Source organism: Falco punctatus (genome assembly GCF_963210335.1).
Source record: "Falco punctatus genome assembly, chromosome: 5".
NCBI classification, from domain to species: Eukaryota; Metazoa; Chordata; class Aves; order Falconiformes; family Falconidae; genus Falco; species Falco punctatus.
In genome coordinates, this window is record NC_137584.1 from 6,692,970 (window position 1) to 6,710,867 (window position 17,898).

The window sequence follows — 17,898 nt, forward strand, 5'->3', positions numbered from 1 at the left end:
GGACTTGGCATAAAGAGCTTCCCTTAACCCCCTGCCCAAAGGGATACTGCAGTTATACCACATACCCATAGGCACCACAATGAAAATTGAAGCTTATACCTAATTAAGGTTTTATACACACCAGTTCCCCCAGTAAATGCAAATTCTAACAAAATTAGACATGTCATATGTTGAAAATGCTCATGGCAAACAATCATTTTGCATTCCTGCAAATAAAATTGTTTTATACTGTAAGCTGGAGGCGAGTGTAACTTATTTTTGTAATAAAGTTTTTATTTTTTTTATGTGTCATTAATATAAATGTGTGTTAGTACAGAGATCTTCTGGTTAAAAACTTAGAATCGCACACATTTCAGTATGTTTACTTGTATTTACATAATTTTTAGAATAGTGGTTGCCAATAGCCTGTATGTTTCACATTAATTGATTTTTTTTTTTTTGTTATCTTAATAAACCATTTTAGTATGTTGTATGTCAATTACTGGGATAGCTGGGACATGAAGTGTAATTTAAAATTGTCAAGTATTCATTGGAATATGTAAATGTGCCTTGCCAGTTTTGAACTTTTAAGACAAAGTAAGTGAATGATGGTGAAATGAGTAGTCAATGCTTAAGAGACATTTGCTACCACAGTTTCGTGTACTGCCCTTGCTAAAGAAAAGTAACTTTTTCCTCAAATTTGAGCATAAAAGTATACAGTTGCGTTAGCTTCTGAATTTTCAAATCTAGTGATAGAACATTAGGCTTATGGAAAGTGGGTTTGCTAATTGTAGCCTTAAAGTATAATTTTGAATTTCAATGTAATCCTTGGTGCTGGTATTCCCAGTGCCAAGGAGTTTAAATGCTCCCTTCAAAGAGGTTGCCATGCCTACTGGCACTTTTACTGTCATACGGTTTTATAAGGAACACTGTCAAGATGTGGAAACCAATTTTGAACTTGCTATAAAATAAAAACACTGGGGGCTGTAGGAGAAGGCAGGTCCTCAGATTTCTTAATCTTGAAATCTCTCCATTGCTAAAAAACTTAAAACACTTGTGGGATCACAAGTGCTAGAGACTAGTTCTTGGTCTGGAAATGTCAGGGGGTGGGGTGGGCGGGGGGGGATAATATATTTATGGAATTGCAACAGTTGATGGAAGTGCATAAAAACATTGCTGTTAAGGCACCATGTGTGTTGAAATTGTGGATCATATCCTTAATTTCAACTCTGATAAAAGCATGGGGGGACTACTGTTTTTTTAAAAAAAAGGGGGAGCAAAATTGACAGGAAAGTGTTTTAATGGAGTGCGAGCAATGGTGAGTGAGCAAAATATTGAATCTTGACAGTGTTCCCTCTAATTATGAACTCAAGCCATTATAACTTTAAAAATTAAATATGATTTGCACTGTTCTGATATTGGTGCAGTTTTTTAGCAAAATGATCAGAAAACTAAATTGCATGTGGTGATGAATATTGTGGAAAAAATCAAAAAAATGTTATTTTCAAAGCTTTAAATTTGATTGTGTAAAGAAAAACCATTCATTATTAAGTGGAAATACTGGTGAGAATGGGCAAGTGCATATATACAACATCAGTCTGGTTGCACTTGGGTGTTGGTAAACTTGAAATGTTCTACAGCAATAATGCATCTCTTACGGGGTGCTTTGGTGACAAATGGCCATCTAAGTTCTTTTTGGCACGTTGAAAGCAAGTCTTGGCTTCATGTGTTATGCTGCCTCTGTTTATTCTCATAGGAGGCTTTTCTTTACTGAAACACCTGCAAAGGCTTGAGTGTAAGCTAGTGTAGTTCCTCATTGGTTTGTAATGTGTTCCTAAATTTTAAGTCTAGTTGAATTTAATGAGAAATCGGAAACTGCTGCTGCTTAACACTTCTGGTTTATAAACACTCCAATACACAGCTTTTTAAATTATACTCTTGGTTTAATATTCATTTTTCTTTGAAGGGTTTCATATATAGGACATAAAACTGTACTATTTTTTCTCTTTTTTTTTTTTTTTTTTTTTTTATTTCTAAAGAGGAGATTTGTTATGACCCAGAACTTAAGTTTGTGTGTTTACTGTTGGAGGAAGGCTGTTATTACAGATACCAAGACCAGTTTCTGAATTTCTGTGTTTTACAGCTCTTGCCTAAATACTGTTTTATAACCTAAAATAAGGAATATTCCGCTCCTCTTGGGGGTGAGGGATATGACATAGTCTAAAATAAACTTAGCCTCCTCTGAAGGTAGGATTCCCAATGTAATATTTCAGGATAGAAACATATATATGGCTGCAACTTTTTTTCCCTTGTGCCTATGATAATTCTTCACAGGCTTAGCTTTTCTGTTCAGCCTAGCAGTTATTTGGATGCTTCCATACATCAGTGAGGGGAGACTTTTTTTTTTTTAAAGAAATGAAACTGAAAGGCAACATGGACATATAAACACAGGTAACACTTTCTGAGATTAGTATGTTCAAATTGATACATTCCACAAAGGCTGTTACTGGCTCACTTGCTTTAGTGAAAACAGTGGAAAATGTGAATTGTTTAAAATGGAATAGCAAGTTTTGGAAGTAGGCAATGAGGCAATAAACTTGACAATGCAGTGTTCTGAGAATTGAAACCAGCAAGATTGGAGCTTGAGTTTGTGTTCACAGCCTGAAGCTTATGAATCCCAACGTTATGACTGGCTATGGTGGACTTAAAAGTTGTTCTTGGCCGAGTGTCTTGCTGAATTAACTCCAGCACCAGCACATGACATCTGTTGGCTGCGGCTAGCTAGTTGCATTAGTTGGGCAGAGGAAACACCAGATTGTGTTTTGTCATTTGCTCTGTCAGAGAAAAATGGTATGTGGCAACAGGAGAGGAAGTCGAGCTGAAGATTCCTTGATCCTTTATAGGGGGAGGGGGAGGAATAAATGATTGTTACTTCACAGCCATCTAGTGCAAACAAAGATAAAGCTTCCTAGGAACTCTGATGGTAAACTTTTTCTGGGAGACTGATTTTTCATATAGTCATCTGGCCAGCACTTTGGAAGTGTTTAGTTATACTTGTGTTAAAAAATCCACAGGACAAAAGAGTGACTTTTCTGTGGTGCTCCTTTGCCTTGACTGTTACCATAGATAGATTTGTTGAAACATGCCACTAGGACTAGCTTGTTAGTTTACTTGGAATTTGGAGAGAGAGGTGATTGTCTCATGTAATGATATCTTTTGTCTTGGCAACATATAACTGGTTACTAGTTCTTTTCACAAACTTGTATTTTTAAATGACTAGTTCTTAAGTGGCTGTTGCACAGCTGAGCTCATCTATTGGGTTACATTGATGATTTACAGCTGTCTTCATGAAAGCTTTAGATGGTCAGGCTTGCAGGTACCTGGTAAAAGCATTTAAAAAAAAAAAAGCATCCGTGACCGTCTAGTAAAGACACAATCATAATATGTAGGTAATAGGCAATTAAACTCGTCTTGGATGTTTAATGTTTGAATCACAAGCTACACCTCAGTTCAAAGAGCTGTTTCATTCCTGGATGTTCATGACACTTAGTGTTTACTCCAAACGCAACACTTAATTTCCTGACAGTCATTTGGGTAAAACTTGCAGTGTCAGAATCTGGATTCTCTCTAGTCTGAGAATGGTACATTTGGCTGATTAATGGTGACAGTTCATTATCTTTGTTTGCACAGTTAGTGTGACAATACAGTTTTACTTGTTCTGGTCACTAACATGTAGAAAAGATATTGAATCTTACCGCTTATTTTCTTTGCACTAAGGAAGTTTCGAAATGCGTTCTTAGTTCTGCTACACAGCCAGTAGAATAGCCTATGCCATTTGACTGCACAGAAGATAATGGTAAGTAAAAATAGATGTTCTAGTACTTAAATGACTTGCAGTACCTAAAATCCAACTTCAGTAGACTGTTTCAATAACTCTTTATCTGCAGTTATTAGTGAGATTGTAGGTTTTAACTCTGCGGTTTTAGTGTCCGCTTCAGTGCTAAGTGAATGTTGAGTATAATCTGGCTCTGTTTAATGTTAAATACTTTAGATCTAAAAATCTCTAAAATGTTTAATAGATAACTCGGTATGTGTTTTTAAACTGATGGGTTAGCAGTCATAGTAGTTTAAGGGATTTTCCATGAACACAGCCACTCACTGAAAGCCAGGAACTGAATATATCCGGTCCTGAATTCCTGGTTCCAGCTGTAGCATTTCTAGTATTCTGCCATCTAGAGTAACATTTTTTCAGTTGGTTTTTTTTTTTGGTTTTTTTTTCCCCTCTTTAGTGGGATAAAGAATGCACCTGATGTTGTCACTAGTAGGGGTTGTTGAAAAAACTGTATTACTAAGCACAGCCAATTCAGGACTAAAAAGCTGCTTCTGTGAGAATTCAACAAAGGCAATTTTATAAATAATCCCATTAGTAAATTAGGGCTTTTCTTAAGGTGCAATTTCAGCGTACTTAAGAACCAAGCTCTGTATTACAAAACACTAGCGAGAGCTAGCCTAAAATAAATCATAATTAATCTTTTAGTAATGCAAATTATCACAGTTGGAAGGTGATTTTAATCTTTAATATTAAGCATTTAAGATGACACACAAAAAATACGTAGTCCCTGCATCTGAAAAAGCTGAAGTGGCTATTAAAGGGCTGTTCTTGTTTCAGGTTGTGGTCAAAGGCCTCTTTTGGATAGTGCAGTGACGCCTTTTTTTCTTCCAGTGCCAGCAGTTGTTCTAACAAGTTCACCTGTTTCCAATCCACAGTTTTTAACAGAATTTGTGAGTTTTGTATGTGTGTTTATGTTGGTAGTTTTAGCAGAATACAAACCTCCAGTGACAATCACTGGTCTGTATGTGAGTAGTATTTTCACCAAGAAGTGACCAATATGTAACTTCGACCTAATCTAGTGTAGTGAATCTGTCCTTTATTTATATTACTTACACTTCTACAGAAGTATGTTAGTTGACACTTCCTTTTGAATGAATGGGATGCTTAAAAGCTACTTTGAAGAAAACCACAGCATGTAGATCGTTAAAATCTGTCAGAACTTGCAAATGAAGAAATGTGCTGGAGCTTTCTTGCTAATGGAAGCCTAGACTTGTGTATAAAGGCAGGGGGAAACGCGGTAACTTCTGTCAGTGGAAATTCTGAAGGTACCACGAGCTTCAGGTGGCTTTTAATTTATAACAGTGAGTACAGTGGAAGCTGGATTAATGTAGTGGAGTAATCTCTGCTGCCTGTTCCACTACTTTTTCATAATGCTAACAGCCTCTCAGCAAATTTAAAAAGATCCCATTATGGGATTAACTTGTGAGATTGATTTTTCAGTTAAAATTACAAGGATCTGGAAGTACTTAAATCCATTGGATTTAAAGTAACGTCCTTGCACGTGTGTGGTGCTTTGCAACTTGGTTTTGCATAGACAGGATCTTAAAATGGGTATGGTGTAATAAATGGCAGTGTATTTTTTTTAAATGGTGTAAGGATCTGAAATACACAGTTTGGTTTGTTGATGTTCTGAGCCATTCAGGTGGTCGTGTTTCTGTCCAAGAAAGCAGTCTTAATATCTGTATGGCATGAACTGATCAGTAAGTCTCAGACCCAACAATTGCTTCTTGGAAGTAGTTGGTGGTTTTTTAGGTTAACTGTGGAGATCGGTGTGGCTTTCCAATAGGAAGTACAGGGTTTTGTTTTCTTCATAGCAGTATCTAAACTTTCACAGTTCGTTGCACTCAGTGTAACACTTCAAAAAAGTACAGCTTGCATTGAGAAATTAGTGAGGAGGAGTATACAGATTAATGGTGAAAAAGCATTGCCAACTAAATTTTTGGATAGTGAAGGCTCCTGGCTTGCAGTGTGCTTTGAAGTGTATCGCCACACAGGTACAAATGGCACTGAGGTAAATCGGGTAGTGGTCACATCTCAGCAGAGTTAGCTCAGACTGCCTTCAGTGATGGCCTGTACTAAAGCAGATGATTTCATAGAGAAGTATGCTAAAGGGCTTCTGTACTTTTAATGTGGAGTTAGTAAAGAACTACTAGGATAGTAACTGCAGTGCATCTGCAGGTAGATGACAATCCACTCTGATTTTTGTGGTCTGGAAGAACAGGAGACAGTCATATATAGTGCATTTTAAGCCTTCTCTTAATCTTCTAAATCCTTTCGAAGAAAAAACTTTTTCTGCTTTTATACAAGAAGATGAAAAACTGTAAGGTTCAATCCGATATGCAGCTTAAAGATACAAGGACCCGTTAACTTAGCAATTCTGATTTTTAAGATCAGGTGGCTGAGCGTAGAGCCCAGTAATCAAGGCATGCATTTTAGAATCATGGTGATTTCTTGATTCTGTGAAGAAAGGCCAAATTGATTTTAGAATCCTTGTATCTAGCAAAAACGCATATATTGTAAAGAAACCCAACACTACTTCCCCCCCCCCCCCCCCTCCCCTTATCTCCAGAAGGTGTTTAGGAGAGGACTTGAATATGCAGCACACTTTCTAAGGGCATGCAGGTTAAATAGAGATAGGTGTTGAATTTTTAGATATGGGGCAAGTGAGATGAATGTGATAATCTTTTAACTTCTGCCTATGTCACATGTTTAAAATGATGTAGAGGCATCTCGGGTTTCACAAACTAAAATGGTGTTTGATGTTTAGTTTAAAAAAGGATAGATCTGTCTTGACTTGGACATCTTGAAAGGCAAAACGTCTCCCTGTGAAAAGAAAAACTTAAAGGGTCTTCTGTAAATATCTTCTTTTTCTTTTTTTTAAAGCACTGATGACAAGCAGGGAAGTTCCTTCTCAGAGGAACACAAAGGAGTGTATTTGTCTTGTATTTAAAAGATTAACATAGGAGTGATAGAATCACAAACACTGCTTGCTTGGGAAACCTCTTAACAAAGCATAATCTTGTTTGCTCCCTGAGAAAACATAAGGTGATGGAACAGCTGGGAAAAGAAATTGCATGCCTGTGAGCACAAGATGGCCATTAGATGTGCTGGCAAGTTTGTAGTCTGGGGTTAAAGGCGAAATAGCCAGAGAAAGAACCTGGCAAACCACAACTTCTGACAACTTCATTTAGCTGTGCTACAGCTTTGTAGGATCTTACCTGCTATTAATCGGTCTGTCCTTTTCCTGTGAAAGGTGGGTATACTTTAAGCCAGGCACCATCTAGCAGCCACAGCACGATGTGAAGGGAATGTCAGGTGATGGATCTTGCCCAGATTCAAACATCAGGTGGAAAGCAGACACAGGGTCCTTGGATTACATGTGAAAAGGTAAGAAGATCCTGTCCTGGCTGTCGTAATCACTGGGGCAGCTTACCTATTTGGTAGAAATTCCAGAATAGAAGTGTCTGGAAGTATCCCTGAAAGGGAGGAGGTTTTGAATACAGCAAAGTACAAAAATGGTGAAGAAACCCCGTTACTATGCCTAAACGTCCTGTTCTGAGAGGCAAGTGATACCTTAGAGCTGCTCTTTGTAAACCTGCTGTTCAGAAATGATGCACTAATAGTCTCAGCCCCAGGGCGGCGAAAGCCAGTCTTGATTGTCTGATACATGTTCCAAAGATGGATCTTTTTTTTCAGTGTACGTGAGGAGTTCTTGCATCTCTCTACTGGTGTAACATTTGCCACTCACTGCCCTTAATAATCCCTTAAAGGGTTGACAGAAGTAGCATAATTGAGAAAAACTTTTTAATAGGGCTTGATGATACCTCCTAATTGAGTGATGCTTGAGGGAATGTGTTCCTAGCAAAGCTTGCATGTGAAGTCTTGATTTGAGTGCTGCTTAATGCAGAGGACAAAGTGAGAATAGGTGTTCCACATGTAAAGCTGGGGTGAATCAATGCCAGCCTAGCAGCCCCTTGGCAGATTTCAAATTTGGGATGGGCCCAAAGAGCTCCGGAGTATACCAGCTTCTTGTACAGAGTTGCATATTTATCTGGAAGAGTGTGCAATACAAGCCGAGCATCCTGATGGGGGAGAAGTGGCTGATCACTTCTTGGGACTAGGCCGGGACCTTTTGTCAAAGACCTGGTTGTGCAGGTTGCCTGAATACACGTATCCTACACGGGAGGTGGCCTTCGTATGCTTAGAAATGAAGGTATTTACAATGAACAGTATGTGTTTGGAAGCGGACATCTGGGACCTGAAGAGATGAGAAGGAGGTAGGAGCCTGTATGAAGGCTGCTGAATTTTGAAGATGTTGAGTTTCCTCAAGTCTAGGCTAGAGCTTGCGTGTCTTAATAGAAGAAAATACACTTCCCTTAATGAACAAAAGGAATTTTATTGCAAGGCTGTCAAATTTAAAAGCCTGTGTCAGACCATAAGGTATGAGAAGGCTGAAGAAGGAATGTGGGAAGGTAGAATATACTTGCCAAAGTTTAGTTTGCTGGGATGGTCTCTCTTTACCGAGTTAAGCATTGGTAAGGCTTTGTATCTTGTTCATCAGCACTGAGGATACACAGGAGTATTTGTTTTTATAGACAGCTTTCAGTGGGGAAAAGTTGTCATTTTCTCTGCAGGTGAGCACGGTGTGCAGCATCTCTGAAGACCCAGTGGGAGATGGGAACGTTCCAGACTCAAGAAGTAATGTGAAGTCAGCATCCAGTGGAGATCGGTGCATGTTCTAAGTTCTTGGTGAAACTCAGGTGAGCAGCTTTGAATTAACACCTTGGACTAAATGCACTAACTCCATGTCTTTCTCCTGCCAAAACTGCTCTTCTAGATAATAATATGACTTCGGTTTTCTTTCTTTTCCTGGCTTTTAACTATTTCCCTTGGGCTTCAGGGAAGAAGAGAGTCATTACTGTATAGGTAGCTGACTTCTCCAGACCCAACAAACAACTGAAGGAGAAAATGCAGAGGAGAAGCACAGCTGGGCATTGGTCCCCACTGTTGTGGTCCAGGAGAACACCAGATACACAGGCTTTTCAGAACAGAGACTGACTGGTATTCCAAGTTTCCTGACCGTATTTCAGATTCTATGATGATACATCCCAGAAACACACTGGATGTAGACAATACACCACAGTATGGCGATAGGTTAGTTTACCATATTCAAGCTGAATGGTGATCAGTGGAGAGCTAACTACTTGTCCTAGGTTTTGGGATTCCTACACGGGCTGCTAGGAAGCTGGATGACACTAGAGAATCCTCTCTCCATTTTGATATCTTCTGAAGCGAAATCTGCTTTCTCAAGGAAAAAACCTTTTTCTTCCCTCTTGTATCTGAACTGTACTGAACCCGCCTTGAGGTCTTCAGGTTTATCCGAGGACCGCCAGTTCTGTGTGTTGTGCCGTGAGCTAGCCTATGTGCATCTGTTGAAATCCCAAAGACCTCAGTCTTCCCTTGGAACTTTGGCCGGGGCAGACTGGGGAAGGAACACTACATACTGGATGTACTTGAGATTAGACTAGAGGACTCGGATTCTTAAGGGGAAGAAAATGTTATTCCTTACAGATTGATATGAAAGATGGTAAGCTGATACTCAAAATGCCCCTTTATTAATATATACTTTAAAATACTTAGGTATCTGTGAAAGAGGAAAAACTTCATGTCTAGCATTTTAAAGTTTCTTTTGTACTTCTGTAGAACAACAAAGGTAAGCCAGGTACCTTATACAGTAGCAAGTCGTTCAGTTGCAAATCAGAAACTGATTTAGGAAGCTTCAGAATAGCGAGTGTTAATAATAGTCCCCCGTACAGTATCAGACCTTACTAGCTCCAGTGCCTTTCCTAGCTAGAATACTAGTTACTTAAATGGAACATAAAAAGCAAAGCAAAACTTGTAAGTAATGGAGTTTTGCTTAAATTAGCTAAGTCTTCCAAATAGTCCTTGTTTCTTGATTTCACAATTTCTGCCTTTTCCAGACAGCTCAAAGTCCTCTTACCTGCCTAAGCATGCACTCTCCTTCCCCAAAGGACACTTTAGGGTAAACCACTGTGCAAGTGGCAAGTCCGCACCATAACCGGGAACTGCATTTGCAGAACATCTGGAGGAATCACAAGTAACTGTTCTTCACTACTCTGGAAGAGAGACCATGGCTTTCTGTCCTGCCAAGGTACGTCTGCTGATAGGCCCACGGAGCGATTGTCTGCTTTTACAGAAGCACCATTAATGGCAGTGCTAGAGGTGAAGTATATAATAATACATGACTTTCCTGTGAAAATGTGTCAGCATTTGGGGTGGGTGGTGGTGGTGGGGAGGTTTGGTGTACTTTCCATGTACCTTCAGGAACTTGGGCAGCTGTCTGATAAAGATAGATAGCATTGATCAGTTGTGAGCTGTAAAAAAGGTTGCAGATCTTGTTACTGAGTCCCACTTCTTAAATTCTCTCATTAAAACTGTCTTATTCCTCTTGTAGTGGAGCTTTACCATGCAGCTATATGCTCTGATTATACCACTAAATAAGTAATACAGGCAAGCTGCCCGTGTGCTTTAAAAACAAACTCAAATCTTGTCCTTAATGTATGAGGAGGAATAGCCCTCTGTTCAGGCTGTGTCATTCACTGCATTCTACCTGTTAGAATAAATCAGATTATTTTTTTGCTTTTGTCATATATTCAGTATTCTTGCTAGGGGAACGTAGCATTTATGTCCTGTTGCTTTCTATTTTCTTTAACCTTTCTGAAAATGCCTGAAATTTTGCTGTACATCATTTAAATGGAGGAAAATGTCAGATTGATTCCATACATCCTCTGCCAACAAATGGTAAACAAAACAATATCCTGGTTACGCAGCTGGTTCTGTAACAATTCCCGTAAGTGTTTGATGAAACACTTTTAACTGAAGCACAAGTAACTTTTTGAGGGTGATAATTAATGTTGTTTAACTCTTACCCTGCACTGCTTTTACATACTTCATGTCAGAGAAACGGGCTGCTTGAACTAAAAATACCTCCCTGGAATTCTGACCCGACAAAAATACTTGAGGCATTTACTGCTGTATCCACAGAAGCTAAAGCAACGGGCTTCAGGATACCAGCTCACTAGTCACCAAAAATACCTCCTAACAGATCTCATCACTATTTATGGGTTTACCTGATTGTTATCAGGACATAACAATGGACATTCTAGCATCAGTAGAAAGCTTTCTCTGATACAAGCTGGCTTACAACAGCAGCCGTTTAGTTACAGTTAGTTGGAGTTCTGTGTGTTGATTAGAACTTCTTGAGTATGTGAAGATTCAGGTCAGGATTTTTTTCACTTCTAAGGTGGAGAAAACCAATCCATCAAAAACTTGAGCTGTGTTCAAATGAGGAAAAAAGGATCGTAAGTCTTCATAGTCCACAAAATAGTAATACTGAGGTGGGGCAACAAATAGTTAAGCAACAATTCAAGAAGACACTAGTTCTACGAATAAACATAATTTTGAATGCCATTTTGTTGAACAGTTTTGTTCCCCCTGTTGCATCCTGTCCTTAACTTCAGCACTACAAAACAGAAGATAATAAAATTGGAAAAGGATAGGGAGAACAACAAAGATGGCAAAAGGTACCAAAGTGCTTTCGTGAAGAAAACTCGTTGGAGCAGGAATCTTCATTTTGGAAAAGACAGTTTGCTCAGGTAGCCAGAGTATTTTTGATAAACTGATAAGGAGCAATTGTGCTGAGTAGGGAATGATTTTTCACCATGTCTTATAAAATACTAAATGAAACATGTGTGTTTGGAGAGCTGTATCTTCACACACAAGCATAAGTGGTGGAACTCCCTGCTGCATGATTTTGTGGAAGTTCATGGCTGCTCAAAAAGGAACTTGCAGCTTAGGATAAAAAATCATTTCTCAGGATATCCCCAAGGTTGTGAATCGGAGTAAAAGAATGTTACAGGAAAGTATCCTTGCTATGCTTTTATGACTTCTTCCTAGGTAGGTGTACCCTGATGGCCATCATCACAAACAGAAAGCTCACCTAGATGAACCTTTGGTGATTCAGTACAGCTCTTCTACAAATCCATCAAGTATCCATGTTAAAAACTACACTAGCTTTAAATTCTACAGGTCTCATCATAGTTATGAGGTGTAAGGTGCTACAACACTTCGCAATGATTTAACAGAAACGCATGTCATCTTATAAGGATTTTCTTGACACTTTTAATTCAGCTGAAACAAAGGAACGTGGCTCAAGTTCCTCCTCAAACTCCCTACCTGAAAATTTCCCTTATTGACCTCAGAGTTGGTCAGTGGAAATTCCCTTCAGGACCCAATGTAGCTGTTTTCACAAAGTGTGTATCTTAGGGCAGGGTTTTCGTTATCCCCATAGTAAGTAAACAGCTTAATTTTTAATTTAGATGGAGCTCTTAAGTATGTCCTATGGCATTAACTATGGTACGGCTCCTGATTTCTTGCACTGACTTTTTCTTACAAATTCTTAACATTCAGCCAGCTTTCCCAGCCCTCCCTCCCTGATCAGCCTAGGTTTCTGAAAGAGATTGTTTTCTAGATCTTTCCCCTGCACATACCAACCAATTCAGCTACCTCATTTAATACTCGATTAAGGTGCATATCCTTTGCTCAGGTGAACTAATATAAAATTTCCATAGACTACACCTTTGCTAGATGTTGCCACAAACCTAATACTAATTTCTTTTAAGCATTTTTCAAATATCTGCTGTATAGGTCTCATGCCTCCCTTCATGTATATTCTCTAATGGTGTGTTTTGCTGTGTTGGTTTTGGTCTTTTGTTTGTTTTTAATTTTGCAGACTTTTGTTTCTTACTGTTGGTAGTCATCTTCTACACTCATCGTGCAACTTTCTGCTCTATATGCTTCTCTTTTAATGTCCCATGAACTAGTTCATGACAGGACAAATTATTTTCATCTCTAATACCTGAATTCTCTCCAGTAGCTAGTCCATGAGGAATGAATTCAGAAGATTTCTTTTCACGTAAACAATGTGAAGAAAAGCTCTGTATATACTAGTGTTGCTCTGACCCTTTTTACTTTCTCTTGAGAATTACAAGTTCCTCAAGGCAAAACTGCCTCTGACACGCTGGGTTGTTTTTTTTTTTTCTTCTTCTTCCCAGTGGTACATTTTCCCAAACGGACCTTGCTTGTCCCAGTGAAATTCTAGTACGTTCAGCACTCCTCAGCACCCCTCTGGTTTGCCCAGCAGAAGTAATGATGAATTTTGAGTCACCTTTTAGAATTGAAACCCCTTAGCCCTTCCCCTTCAACTTCAGTTGCCTACTGAATCTGTTTCTAAACAAACTACATTACACAGATTTAAAACTTATGGCAGTTGGCAATTAATTCTTCCACAACTGTGGAGATCAGTGATCTTTTGAGAAGTATGTTGTGCATTTTTGATTTATTTTTTTTTAAACTATTTCTTCCTTCCATTTGCCACTTTGCTGCTTACTGTTCTGGAGCAGCTGAGCTCCCCCATTCTTCTAGAAGACAACTTGTGTGGGACTTTATCCAAGAATCCAAGCCCCTGTTGCTGTATCCAACAGCTATTTGGCCCCAGGTTATTATTTCCTCATCCAGTCTGCTTTCATCGTACAATACTGAGAGTCAGTCCAGGAGGCAATTTTAAGAACCTGCACCAGCCACTGGCAGCACACATCCCCATACAGCTGACCAGTACAGGTCTCTGTGGGTGCTACAGGGAGCTGACTGCCATTGCCATAAGTCGGACTATTAGCAGTATATTAATAAGACAAATGAATGTGACACTTTTTATAACCGTCAAGCTAATTTTGTCTACCTAAGTGCTAATAATTACCCTTCTACCCAAAACAAACCAGAAATCTGTATCAAATAGATGCTACTTTTTCCCCAAAGTTTCAGTGTTCCTTTAATCCAGAAGGGCCAAGAAGTGCTGTTAAATACCAATTTTCACCTTAGTTTTTTTTTGCATACAACTGAATTCTCTTACAGACAAGTAAGTTTTGAAGGTGAAAATCAAGTCTGAAGTGTCTAGTAATGCTTAATTTTCTTGGGATCTGAGTTACCAGCTTCGGTTTCACTTCTTTATTTAAGCTTAGCTATTTGCTAAATATTTTAAAAGTTTTCTTCTAAATGGCTGAAGATAAAGGTTAATATGAAGAAGCCTTATATTTAAACTTATGGAAGGGGCCTGCAAAAATGATGAGGGACTTGTGGAAAATAATTCATAAAGGAAAACTAATTCCTTGGCTAAATGTGAAGGATTACATTATCCTGGGACAGCTATCCCTGAAAAGTGTGTAATGCCTTGAAAAGAGCAAAAGCATACTTGCAGAGTAAATGAAATGCAGTCAGCTGGTGAGAATCTGTGTCTTACAGTCTGCTGCCTAGTTTGTTAAAACAAGCATGTTTCTTAAGCAAAAAAAAAAAAAAAGGGCACTTTGGTAAATATAATCTCTGCCTTGTAACTGATACTAGTCAGCTAACAAATGTAGCTTTATATTTTGAGTTATGTTGAAGATCTACACTAATACATTTTTTTGAATGCTAGAATATGCAATCCTCTGTTGCTCTTAAATTAAAAATACGGAGAACGGACTCCATAAGATGACTTGTACGATCAGTAAAAGATCCTTTCACATTTTAAATATTAGAATAAAATTCAGCTTTCCAGAATAACTCGGTCCTGACCATGTTGCTTGAGAGCCCATCTGCAGATGAATGTTTTCCCCTTCAGTTCTCCAGTTAACACGAGAACCTTAAGTTCTGCGAAAGAAGAAAGACTTGCTGTTGTTGGGGAATGGATGAAGTTTCTCGCATAAAATGAACAGAATCTTGAAAAGCTTGCTGTTGTCAATATTTCCCCTTTGTTCTTGCATGCTTTGTGTTGGAAAAAAACCCTGCACTGTGTCTTTCAGTGTAGCAGAACAATCTGAGTAGTCACAGGGGCAAGGGTTACAGAGGGTGACGGGCAATGCTAATACTGTTTGAAGCAGAGCAGGATGGGATGAAGCAGGTGGTTGTAGCGTCGTAAAGTCTGTGAATTGAAGGAAATTACAGTTTCTCAAATGGTAAGGTACGCTTAGTGCTAAATGTGACTGTGGAGATTCTACACTACATAAACATAATCCTGAAGAGTGAAGCTACAGATCAAAAAAATTTAAACCAGAGTAGAGAACACAAATAGAAGCAGGAGTTAAACTGTTGCTGCTGGTTTGCTGTGCAAGTCACTTCCCGTGTTACAGATACGTGATGCTGCAAGATCTTTATGAAATATTTTAAGAATTATTTTAACAGTTACTGCTTAGCAAAAACATTGCAAACTGAATTACTAAAAATCACAAGCAGTAAAGCTGAGGATGAAGTAAGCAAGTAGCAAAAAAAATTTCCTCTGAGCAGACTGCACGAAGATTTTCTGTGTGTATGCATCTTATTTTTTTTCTAGCAGAAAATGTGGACTGACATGAAATAATACTGTGCAGATGCTCTTAAAGAAATTCAAGCCGACTCTGGGCTTTTGCCAAGCTCTCTGAGAAAGGTCAACATACTGAAGACAAACTGCAGCATTCCACCTGCTGTAGAGGTTAAGGGAAGTGTTGCATAAAATGACAAAACATCTGAGCAAAGATTATGACAGCTATTTTCAGCTTTTGGTTTCTAGATACTGACTTACCTTCCAAATACTGACTTTTCCTTAACAGCATTGTTGTGGGGTTTTCACTGAAGATTTGTAAACCCGACTTTTCTGAACAGAAGTATTTCATGTGCGTTTAGGTGCCCTTTGCCCAAATGTGCCTGTGTGGGGCTAATGCAAACTACTTCTCCAAAGTAAAAGCAGGCACTTCTCTTTGAGCAGGTCTTTTTGGTATTTGCAGCTCAGAATCCCCTCTAGGAGATTTCCCAGAAACTGTTCTAAGCACTTTTATTTTGTCCGTTGGAGTAAACTTCCCATACCCGGTAGTGTCATATTAACTAACTTTTGAGCTTGCCAAGACTGAGTAACTACAGTCACTGAAAGCATTCAGACAGTTTGAAAGGTTGTGGCTCGTGCTGTACCTGAAGGAGTTATTATTCATGTGAAGTTAGCTTTGAATTCTTCTCACTAGCAATAAACTGTGTTCCAGGGTTAGTATAGTTCCAATGTCTTAACTTCGTAGGTGTACTGATGTTATGGAGGGCTCTGTTAAAATTGCCTACCCCGTTCCTTTTCTTTACAAGCAATTAGTAAGTTTTGCGACAGGTTTATATGGTTTTAGTGTCCCAGTCAACTGGACGGTTTAGTTTGGTCATCATCTAAATATAGAGCGCTTAATCAGACGTAGCACTTTCTGGCTGCTCGGCCCAGGGAGCCCCTGTTGCCCGCAACCTAAGTATTTATAACTAGGTACGCTTTCTGTCATCAGAGATCTTCTATTTACAGGGCTTAGCACAGTATGTGACACAGCAGAGCTCCAAATGCCACCCGAGCGCGTCACCGGCGGGCTGCGGGGCGGCTCTCGGGGAGCCCGGCGCTGCCCCGGCTCCGGCCGGGCTCGGCCCTCCTCCGCTCCCCCGCGCCCCTCGGAGCGCCGCTCCTCCCCGCCAGCCGCCGCCGGGCCCGCCCCGCGCGCCCCGCAAGGCTGAGGCCCCCGCAGGCCTCGGGGCGCTCCGGCTCCAGCGAGGCGGCGGCTCGCCGCGGCCGCCCGCCCCCGCCCCGCCCCTGCCGCCTCGGCGACACCCGCCTCCCCCGAGCTGCGGCGCCGGACGGGGGGGGAAGGCGGGGCGGGAGCGCCCGGCCCGGCAGCCGCACCGCGCTCGTGGCCCGCGGGCCGGGGCGCCTCACCCACCTCCCGCCGCCGCCACGTCGGGCTGCCCCCCGCCAACAACATGGCGGCCGCCGGCCCGCCTGGCGCCGGCGCTGCCGTCACGTGCCCGCCGTCACGTGCCGCGGGGGCCGGAAGCGGCGCGGGCCGGAAGCGGCGCGGCCCGGCATCCCCTGCGGCCCGGCCGGCCCCGCGCGGGGCAGCGGCCGCCATGGGCTGGCTGCGGGCGGCCGGGCAGCGGCTGCGGCAGCGGGCGCGGGGCGCCGAGGTGCTGCGGGAGGTCTGCCGGCAGTACCCGCTCTTCTGCTGCCTGCTGCTGGGGCTGGGCGCCGCCACTCTCCTCCTCAACCGGTAACCGGCCGGGCGGGCTGGGGCGGGCCGGGCCGGGGTGGCGCCGCCGCACCGTGCCGGGCCGTGATGTCGCCTTCTGTTTGTCTGTAAGGTACCTGCATGTCCTCATGATCTTCTGGTCGTTCGTGGCTGGCGTCGTCACCTTCTACTGCTCGCTGGGACCGGATTCCCTGTTGCCCAACATTCTTTTTACAATAAAGTATAAACCCAAGGTAAATATGTCTGTTAACGTTCTTTGAATTTGGTACGAATTTATACTGGGCTGCAATTCCTGTGTAACTCTGGCTGCTTTCACAAGTGCACCTTGTCAGTACAGCTGGTATTCACTGACATGCCTATTTAGAGGCAAAACCACAATGATTGAGACTTTGGATTCTTCATACGTTTCTGCATAGTCCTATCAGATCTCTATATAGCTGTGAAGCCCGCTGGGCAGGGCGTTCATGGATGCTGTTTGATGTTTCATTTTTCAGTGTTGGCACCTGAGTAGCAAGTAGTTGAGACATTACATAGTTGTATTCTCTTTTATCAAGTTTGGGGTTTTTTGCCTAGCGATCCTTTAACTTTGGCAAGCCAGTGCCTCTTTGCTGATTGTAATCAAACCAGAAAGTAGTGCTGTGTTTCGAAGAAAAAAAACCCCAAACCAATAAAACATTCCCAAAGGAGATAACTGTTTTCTAACTTAAAATGTTTTAATGTAGAATTTTATAGGACTAAGAATGTTATAGTTGCAATAACTCAAGTCTGCGAGTAAGGTAATTTTGCAGAGAAGCCAGCTGGTCTGTTACTAGACCAGCAGATTTATGGAGACATGACTGGAGATGTGAAAGGTTATCTACCTGCTCAAACTTGATTTTAGTGGAAGCAGTTTTTCTG

The 17,898-nt window shown here is 40.9% G+C and overlaps 2 protein-coding genes and 2 long non-coding RNA genes across 13 annotated transcripts in view; 2 read left to right on the forward strand and 2 right to left on the reverse strand.

Annotated features, from left to right (window-relative positions):
* SYNCRIP (synaptotagmin binding cytoplasmic RNA interacting protein) overlaps positions 1–487 on the forward strand; it is a 25,279-nt gene extending 24,792 nt beyond the window's left edge. For all 4 annotated transcript variants that reach the window (XM_080389364.1, XM_080389365.1, XM_080389366.1 and 1 more), the window contains exon 12: positions 1–487. This exon is cut by the window's left edge. The gene's annotated coding sequence lies outside the window, so the exon portion shown is untranslated.
* LOC308064663 overlaps positions 1–7,211 on the reverse strand; it is a 7,241-nt gene extending 30 nt beyond the window's left edge. Inside the window, exons 1-2 of the long non-coding RNA XR_013928476.1 lie at positions 7,090–7,211; positions 1–6,328 (exon numbers count right to left, since the gene is read on the reverse strand). The exon at positions 1–6,328 is cut by the window's left edge and continues 30 nt beyond it. This is a non-coding gene — a long non-coding RNA (uncharacterized lncRNA). The remainder of the gene's footprint in view (positions 6,329–7,089) is intronic.
* Positions 7,121–17,898, forward strand: part of SNX14 (sorting nexin 14) — a 64,866-nt gene continuing 54,088 nt past the window's right edge. For 3 of the 6 annotated variants that reach the window (XM_080389317.1, XM_080389319.1, XM_080389318.1), the window contains exons 1-2: positions 16,823–17,022; positions 17,114–17,234. In XM_080389317.1, coding sequence (XP_080245443.1) covers positions 16,883–17,022; positions 17,114–17,234 — 261 coding nt within the window. In that variant the 5' untranslated portion in view covers positions 16,823–16,882. Of the gene's footprint in view, positions 7,259–8,490; positions 10,044–16,821; positions 17,023–17,113; positions 17,235–17,898 lie in introns of those variants that run through there. The other 3 variants (XM_080389321.1, XM_080389320.1, XM_080389322.1) reach the window with 3 other exon arrangements.
* On the reverse strand, positions 13,282–16,785 carry LOC308064664. Of its 2 annotated transcripts, none has more exons than XR_013928477.1 (2): positions 16,696–16,785; positions 13,282–14,906 (listed from the first exon to the last, which is right to left on the reverse strand). It is a non-coding gene; the product is annotated as an uncharacterized lncRNA (long non-coding RNA). The 2 variants fall into 2 exon arrangements; XR_013928478.1 differs by having other exon boundaries at positions 15,543–16,726.